The sequence below is a fragment of the Myripristis murdjan genome, chromosome 21, assembly GCF_902150065.1.
Source record: "Myripristis murdjan chromosome 21, fMyrMur1.1, whole genome shotgun sequence".
NCBI lineage: Eukaryota > Metazoa > Chordata > Actinopteri > Holocentriformes > Holocentridae > Myripristis > Myripristis murdjan.
This window is the reverse complement of record NC_044000.1, coordinates 32743799-32752666: the sequence shown is the minus strand read 5'-3', so window position 1 is coordinate 32752666 and position 8868 is coordinate 32743799. Positions and strand designations below refer to the sequence as shown.

Genomic DNA, 8868 nt, shown 5'->3' with positions numbered 1-8868 from the left:
AGGATCCAGACCTCGAACTGACCCACTTCATTAAATTAGCCACAACTATTTGGCAAATCTTTCTCTCAGCTGTTCCATCAAAGTGATGTTAGAGTCATGTGAGCCAACAGCGTCGTGGCTGCTAGGTTTTGCTAATACGGAGCAAAATGGGATTCTGTGAGCCGAGCGGACGCCCTGCGACAGGAAACCTGCAGCAGGCGACGGCAGCGGGATGGCGTGAGCGGGCAGGCGGCGCAGAGGACGGCCCGTCTGCACACAGATCTGATTTACACGTACGACTCCTCCGCAAAGAACAGCTGCTCAAAGTCATCGACCCGCGGGTCGCTGCACCGCCGGCTCTGCCACTCCCTCTTCCCCTGGACGATAGCCAGCGCCACCTCCTGGCTCCTCCGCAGGCAGGCGTCTGTGTCCGCCTGGCCCTGCGACGAAAAGTAGTCCCTAACGGCCCGGGTGGCGGAGGGAGACAGGCAGAAGCGCGGCTCAGAGGAGGAAGAGGAGACGGGCAGGCCGGACTCCACGTCAGACACCCTGAGGCCGCCGTCCTGAGGCGGAGCTCTGACGGCTCTGCAGGGGCGGAGTCTGTCCGGGGCGTGGCCGGGGGCGGGGTTAGAGGTCAGGGTGACCTTGGTGGGTTCAGAGGCCCGGCGGGGCAGCGTGAGGCTCCTCCTCCCTGCGTCTCCCTCCGCAGGCGGAGTCAGAGAGTGAGACTTCTGCCTGTGCAGGACCAGCGTGGTGGAGTTCTGTCCGTAGAAAACGCCCTGCGGCGGCGGGGCGCTCTCGCCTCCTGCCAGCCTCTGTGTGACCTCACTTCCTGTGTGGGTTTTGGCGGGGAGGGGCGGCCTGTAGGCGCAGGCCTGGTCGTGCAGCAGCCGCAGCTCTCGCACAGTCAGCGGTTTGTCTGCTCCGCGGTAGAAGGGCGAGCGGCTGCGCTGCAGCTGCAGCAGAGCCTGCTGGTAGGACGGCGGGCTGCTGGACCGCCGCTGGCTGCTGCGGTCCGTCGCCGCGGTGACGCCGTCAGAGCAGCCGTTACTGACCGGCCGGGTTTTACCGACGCCGTTCACCGCCGCCGCCTCCTCCTCAGGCTGGCGCAGGGACAGGCGGCGGTCCCTCTTCAGCCACGTGTTGGGGTGGAGGCCGTGGGAGGGGCCTGTCCGGGGGGGCTGGAGCCACTCTGGGGGGGCGTCCCGCTGAGGGGGGGAGCCCCTGGGAGACAGCTGGGGCCGCAAGACGGGCGAGAGGGGGGTCGGCTCAGTCAACGGAAACGCCCCATTGGTGGCGTAATCAGTAGAATACTGCGAGAAGGCGGAGTCTAAGGAGCTGAGGGAGGAGCCTGTGGGCGAGGTCGCTGGGGACGACAGGCTGGAGCAGCTGGCGTCCAGGCGCAGCGGAGGGGGCGGGGCATGCTTTGACTTCCTGCGCCCCCCGCTGGGGATCTTGGCTCCTCCCTTGTCAGTCTGGTCTGCGGGCTCCTCCTTCAGCTGCAGCGCCCCCAGCCCCCGCAGGAACACCTCGTCCTCCTCCTCGCCCTCGCCCTCCATGGCGGCGTCGTAGCTCGCCTTCCTCGTCGCCAGGTGGCGCTTGTCCACGTGAATCGTCACCGTCCCCGAGGGCGGCGTGCTGGACAGGCCCAGCGCCGGCTCCGAGCTCCGCCTCAGCCGCCGGGGAGCCTGCGGCGGGCCGCCGGCCGGGTGGGGGCGGGGCTGGCGCGCGGCGGGGCTGAACTTCCTGGGCCTGGCCCGCGGGGGGAGCTGCAGCAGCAGGTCGGTCTCCGCCTCGGGGTCGGGCTCGGCCTCGCAGTCGCTCAGCGTGATGACCGAGTCGCGGCTGCGGCTGTCCGGCTTGGCCTTGTCGCGGAGCGGCAGCTGCTCCTGGAACGGAGACTCGGGGTCGTCGTTCAGCTCGTTCTCCAGACTGTCGTAGGACGAGTCGTTCATCTGGAAGGACGACACGTCTGGAGGGAGAGAGAGAGAGAGAGAGAGAGAGACAGACAGAGAGAGAGAGAGAGAGAGAGAGAGAGAGAAAATATTATCATTATGAACTTCAGTCCTTCCAGAAGTCCTCCCACACTGCAGGTGATGCTCTGAGTCTCAGCTCGTTCTAAATGTTGATGTTTCTCTGTTTCTTCTCTTTTCCTGGCTGTTCTGTCCGTCCTCTGTGAATTCATCCTGCAGCAAACTAACTCTTTTAACTTCTTCCAACAATATTTTTATGTCCAGTCGTCCCTCGCTATAACACAGTTCACCTTTTGCAACCTCGCAGTTTTGCAGATTTTTTTTTAGTGCAATTTTGCATGCTTTTTTTTTTTTAAACAGCGCATTGTGTTCTGCGTCCTGATTGGCTAAGGGACTGTAGACCATTGTCAATCAGTCTCCTCCGTGCCGTGTCTCCTGTACAGTACAGAATGAGTTCATTCTATAACACTGGACTTATTTTTCTACGAAGGTTTGAACTTTGAGAGTTTAAACAAGAGAGGAAAGTGAGAAAATGTTAACGCCTGTCTGAGAAAAGTGTATAAAGTGTGTAGTGAGGGGTTTTACAGCCTTAAAACATCTAGAATAATTGTAAAAAAATAAAGCTGACTACTTTGCGGATTTCGCCTGTTGCGGGTTATTTTTAGAACGTAACTCCCGCGATAAACGAGGGACCACTGAATGTGAGAATGAGGGCTCCTGCTAATTCTGTAAACGTCTAATACTTTGCTCCGTGTGGGAAATACATTTCAGTGAACTGAAAAGCTCAGAATCTAAGAAAGAAAATACGCTAATAACTTTCTTGTTCAGGTACTGCAGCGTTTTATTGTCCAGTCCAGAGCATTGTGTGTGTGTGTGTGTGTGTGTGTGTGTGTGTGTTCTTTCTAAATGCTCGCTCTGTTCAGGTAGAACCTTCAGCTATAAACTGGGCGAGCAGAGAAAGCAGACCCCTGCTGGGCGCTGACAAAGCGCCGCTTCAGCGCAGGAAAACTGCAGGATTCATGAATGAGGAGATTCACTGCCGTGCTCATGAACGCCGTGACCCTGGCAATTTCACAAATTACTGCAGGTCGATCTGCTGACCCCAATCAACAGCACACACACACACACACACACACACACACACACACACATGCACGTAAACACACACCTTTTTTATACTTCAGGAACGTGCCCACAAATAGAAATGGAGAGGCCCAGACAGACCAGCACACAAACAACACACACACACACACACTGACACACACACACACACACACACACACACACACACACAGGGAGCTAGTCAGCCTCAATCTGCCTGGTTATAATGATGTGAGATAAAACACACTGAAGCTCTGTGGCTCAACCAGACGAACCAAAACACTCTGAGGAAACAAGTCAAGGAGCTGCTGTTCAGCCACACACACACACACACACACACACACACACACACACACACACACACACACACACCCCTCTGACCTTGATTCAGAGCCGTGCCAAATTAAAGCTGGTTATGTTGTTTCAGTTCTACTTGATCTGCCCGTCTCCTTCCCTCACCGACCCACACGAGGCGCTCTGAGTGGGTCAGTGAAGATTTTAAAAGTTTTTAAAAGAGAAAAATATGTAAATATCCGGCAAAAAGAACAACTCAGGACAGTCATTTAAAAAAAACTTGGTGATGTGTGGATCTGTGTGTGTGTGTGCTGCAGGACGAGCTGAGCCACCCGGCGGGGAGCTTCACTTTTCAAGCTGAAGTTTATTCAGAGCTGAGAGTCAAAGAGCAGAAAACTAAAGGAGTCATGTTTTAACGAGACTCGACTCTCAGCAGAGAGCGCTGTGACTGCACTGAGACAGACATCTGAAATCTGTGTTTCTGTGTTTCCTTTGCCCTTCCAGCCACATCAAACTGCACGTTCATCCACCGAAAACTTTTAGAAAACGCTCTCCAAGAGGACAAACCTCAAAGTTCAGGTGCTGCATTGTTTTTGTAGCAGTGAAAATGGGAAACTGAAGGCTTTAGTAACACATGGCCTCACCAAACCCAGCAGTCTGACTCTGATCCTGGCTGCAAAGGGTTTTAGTTTTACGGCCAACTTCTCAAAAACTTTGTGAAAACACAAATGATGTGAGTGGAAAACAATATGACATGAAATCTGAAATCAGATGTCAGATTTGCAGGTAAATGACTGCAAGTCCCCCTCTGCATCCATGGTTTGCTGTGAAGTGCTTCAATTTGCTGGTAACGCTGACAGTAAACAAATGTCTTGTTTTTTGCAGCATCTGTTTCACACTGACTGTCGCTGACCACCGGCCAAGCTGCCAGCAGCCCACCCCCCACCCCCCTTCAGCTGGCTTTGCACATCGAGTCAAACTAGCAAAGAAAATCTCCACATTTCCAAATATGTTCCTCCATTCATTTTCCTGGGAAGCACAAAAAAGCATCTTGGTCCCTCTTTATCTGAACTGTGTAAAGTTATGATTCCTCTCAGTATCAGCGCTGCATCAGCTGTGTTTGGGTTAGTGCTGTCACTTCACTCGGCCTGTCCAGTCCTAATAATAACAACTTTTTATCGACTTAATAATTAAACGATAACTAACTGCGACAGACTGAAGGATAAATGTGCTCAGCGGGTACAGGTCCACCATCTGACGTCTCCTAAAACTTTTTTTTCCAGAGCTTCAGAGCTGCTGGAAGGTTCATTTTTTCACTCTGACGGAGCCAGGCTAACGACTCCCATAGACTTCAAGTCTTTATGCTAAGCTAACAGGAAATGCTACCCACACGCACTGAACCACTGGACGTCCAGAGGAGAGACTGGTGTCCAACATCTGGTCTCAGTCCGGGGAAGACAGGAAATGGGATTTTGCCCAAAACACTCACTGTGAAAACTCAAAATCTTACCAAGATTATTTGTCTTATTTCAAGTCAAAACGTCTTATTGTTAGTCAAAATATCTCATTACACTTAAAATAAGACATGATCACCTCAGAAGGAACTTGTTTTTAGACAATTTTCACTTGAAACAAGTGAAAATTTGCTTGTTTTATTGGAAAAATTTGCCAGTGGAACAAGTGAAAATTGTCTAAAAACAAGTTACTTCTGAGGTGATCATAGATAGATAGATAGATAGATAGATACTTTATTCATCCCGCAGGAAATTCACATTTTTTTCAGCAGTATCCACAGATTACAGATTAAGTAAATAAAAATGTAAAAATCATGTCTTATTTTAAGTGTAATGAGATATTTTGACTAACAAAATCTTACCAAGAACATTTGTCTTATTTCAAGTCAAAATGTCTTATTTGACTTGAAATAAGACAAATGTTCTTGGTAAGATTTTGAGTTTTTGCAGTGCTGGGGCATTCCTTTAACACTGTCCCATCCCGCCCCGTCCCGTCCCGTCCCGTCCCGCCCCGCCCCGCCCCGTCCCGTCCCGCCCCGCCCCGTCCCGTCCCGCCCCGTCCCGCCCCGTCCCGTCCCGCCCCGTCCCGCCCCGTCCCGTCCCGCTGAGTGGAGCGGTGTCCTCGTACCTGATCCGTGGTCGCTGCCGCTGCTCTTCTGGCTGAAGGCCCTGAACAGCGAGGTGACGTCGTCTCCCAGCACGCTGCTGCACTTCTCTATGAGGAAGCGGACCAGCTCACACACCTGCAGGCAAACACAGCGTGTGGTTAGCACTGTCTGCTCACACACACACACACACACACACACACACACTGCAGAGACTCGATGTGACTTCATTGGCCTCCGTCCTGCAGTAACGCTCCTCAAAACGCTTTCACTGAATGATCATGGAAGCACCACTTGACTTTTTTCCAAGCAAGTTCAGCAGCAGTTCAGCAAACGTGCAGAGTCAAAGCACGCATTCTGCACACGTCTGATAAACACACACACACGCACACACACACACACAGCACAGAGCCACAATCAGTGACACTGAAGGCTGAGAAAGCGTGTGTTCAGCTCATGAAGTCACAGCCTGGATATCTCTGTGATATCAGTTTAAACAGGCGTGAAGACGATCTGAGGCAGTGACATCACACGATGAAGGGTTAGGGTTAGGGTTAGGTTAGGGTTAGGTTAGGGTTAGGTTAGGGATGAAGAGTTAGGGATGAAGGGTTAGGGATGAAGGGTTAGGGTTAGGGATGAAGGGTTAGGGATGAAGAGTTAGGGATGAAGGGTTAGGGTTAGGTTTAGGGATGAAGGGTTAGGGATGAAGGGTTAGGGTTAGGGATGAAGGGTTAGGGATGAAGGGTTAGGGTTAGGGTTAGGGATGAAGGGTTAGGGTTAGGGATGAAGGGTTAGGGATGAAGAGTTAGGGATGAAGGGTTAGGGTTAGGTTTAGGGATGAAGGGTTAGGGATGAAGGGTTAGGGATGAAGGGTTAGGGATGAAGGGTTAGGGTTAGGGTTAGGGATGAAGGGTTAGGGTTAGGGATGAAGGGTTAGGGTTAGGGTTAGGGATGAAGGGTTAGGGTTAGGGATGAAGGGTTAGGGTTAGGGTTAGGGATGAAGGGTTAGGGATGAAGGGTTAGGGTTAGGGATGAAGGGTTAGGGTTAGGGATGAAGGGTTAGGGATGAAGGGTTAGGGTTAGGGTTAGGGATGAAGGGTTAGGGTTAGGGATGAAGGGTTAGGGATGAAGGGTTAGGGTTAGGGTTAGGGATGAAGGGTTAGGGTTAGGGATGAAGGGTTAGGGATGAAGGGTTAGGGTTAGGGTTAGGGATGAAGGGTTAGGGTTAGGGTTAGGGTTAGGGATAAAGGGTTAGGGATGAAGGGTTAGGGATGAAGGGTTAGGGTTAGGGTTAGGGATGAAGGGTTAGGGATGAAGGGTTAGGGATGAAGGGTTAGGGATGAAGGGTTAGGGTTAGGGATGAAGGCTGTGCTCTGCTGTCGAGCCTCGACTCTGCTGAGACTTCAACACAGAAAACGTCGGTCTCCCTCTCCCTGGCCCTGGGTAACGTCCTGATAACGGCCTGTGTTGTGTATTGGTTTGATTATCAGCGGCTCACATGCCTGCAGAATGAGCTCGCAGATTAAAGAGCAGGAGAAGCTGGACTTTTTCTGTTTTACAGCCTCGCAGGTCGTTCCAAGCCGAAATGATCCGTGTCCACAAATCCAGGAATCTGAGCGCGGAGGGAGCGATGCAGTTGGAACTCACTCCGGCCTTCGTGTTTTTGATAAAACACACCTATCTGTGTTTGGGGGGATTATCAGCCGCAGTTGGAAAACGTCCTCAAACAAGTCAGAGCTGCCTGGCTGCGGCGAGCTGTCGCGTGATTGGCTGAAACGGTTTTCCAGGAAAAGCCGAGTCTCACAGAGGCGGACGGGCTGACCGCTGTTTAGGCCAGACGGAGGGAATTTACTAAACACAGACGACGACGTGCTCGGACTCAAAGCGCTGGCCAAGCCACTCCGCTGGAAAAAAAAAAAAAAAAAAAAAAAAAAAAAAAAGAGTGAGAACGTGGTGTTTATAAGCCGCTTGTTTTGCCGTCTGTCCCTCGGCCTCGGTGACGCGATGGAAACCCGGAGGAGACAAACACTCTGGAGGAGCTCTCAGTTTGTTTGCTGGACCAGATGTTGTGTGTGTGTGTGTGTGTGTGTGTGTGTGTGTGTGTGTGTGTGTGTGTGTGAATGGTGCGACTGTGTGTCCGGCCGGGTCATTAAACCGCCTGATGCTCGACATTCCTCCTGTTTGTCCCGGCAGACGGCGGCAGGAGGCGTGGCTTCACGTTTCCATAAGTTAAATAAGAGGCGACGGCTTCTTGAGTCGGCGTTTCGTAACGAGCAGAGAGCATTTCACCAAACAGGAAGTTAAAGGATTCGGCATGAAAAAAAAAAAAAAAAAAAAAAATCAGGCTGTGGTTGCTGCTCCCACGCTGACGTCAAACACCACAGTTCAGAGGGAGAGCTCAGACTTTTATTGTCGATTTTATTGTGGTTTTTGATTTTACTTTTTGCTTTTTTTTTTTTTTTTGGAGCGTATTTGACAATTTTGTTTTTGTCCTTTTTTGTTTTGTTATTATACTTATATTTTACTTTATGTTACTGTATTTTTTTTATCGCTATCATTCTAAATTTCTAAATTTCTATTTCCCTTTTTTATTGACTGTTTTTATTCTTTTAAATTGTGTCTTGTTGCTTTTAATGTCTCTGTAAAGCACTTTGAATTACCTTGTGTTGAACTGTGCTATACAAATAAACTTGCCTTGCCTTGCCTATATACTTATCTTTACGCTGGGCTTGTTTTTCTCTGTTTGAGTGAGATTTTTAGTTATGGCTCATTTTTATAGTTGCTGTTGTTTCCGTGGAGCCCAGGAAGACCAGCGAGCGCTTCCTGGAGGCTGATGGGACCCAAACAAAGAATAAAGAATAAAGATTCAAAAATACAGAATAAAGAATAAAGACAAGGTGCTGTTTGTGCACACGGCGCTAATGCAGGCTTTTAATGTGAAGCTGAAGCAGATTACAGTATGTACATATCCTGTGTCATCGCTTTATTCTGTTCATCTTTTCCCGTTTTTACTGTTCATATGTGACACTGTATTTTGCAAATTGCTCATCATCAGTTTGTGGTTTCGCCCGTTGATTTCTGTTGCTGCAGTGACTTCATTTGCCTACAGGGATCAATAAAGGATATTTTATGTGATGGCTAAAGAAATGGTTGAAGGAAAGGAGAGGGAAGAAAGTCTCTCCATCTTCCTCATCTAAACAAAAGTCCCATCTCCATATGGAAACTTTCTGGCACAGGGACTGATGGATTAGGTATTTCACTTTAGTTAACAAAATATTCCAGTGAAATTAGGATTAGTGGGTAAGGAAGGCGCTTTATGTGGATCAATTCTTGCAACTATGTTTTGTCTCTGAATGTCAGAGAGTGAAAAAAGAAAAGATGAGGAGGTTTTACATGTCGGGC

General features: G+C 50.2%; 1 protein-coding gene across 1 annotated transcript in view; it reads right to left on the bottom strand.

Annotated features, from left to right (window-relative positions):
• Positions 1–259: 259 nt before the first annotated feature.
• The window catches only part of LOC115380311 (rho GTPase-activating protein 20-like), a 48341-nt gene continuing 39732 nt past the window's right edge, over positions 260–8868 (bottom strand). Inside the window, exons 14-15 of the mRNA XM_030081429.1 lie at positions 5490–5604; positions 260–1951 (exon numbers count right to left, since the gene is read on the bottom strand). Coding sequence (XP_029937289.1) covers positions 267–1951; positions 5490–5604 — 1800 coding nt within the window. The 3' untranslated portion in view covers positions 260–266. The remainder of the gene's footprint in view (positions 1952–5489; positions 5605–8868) is intronic.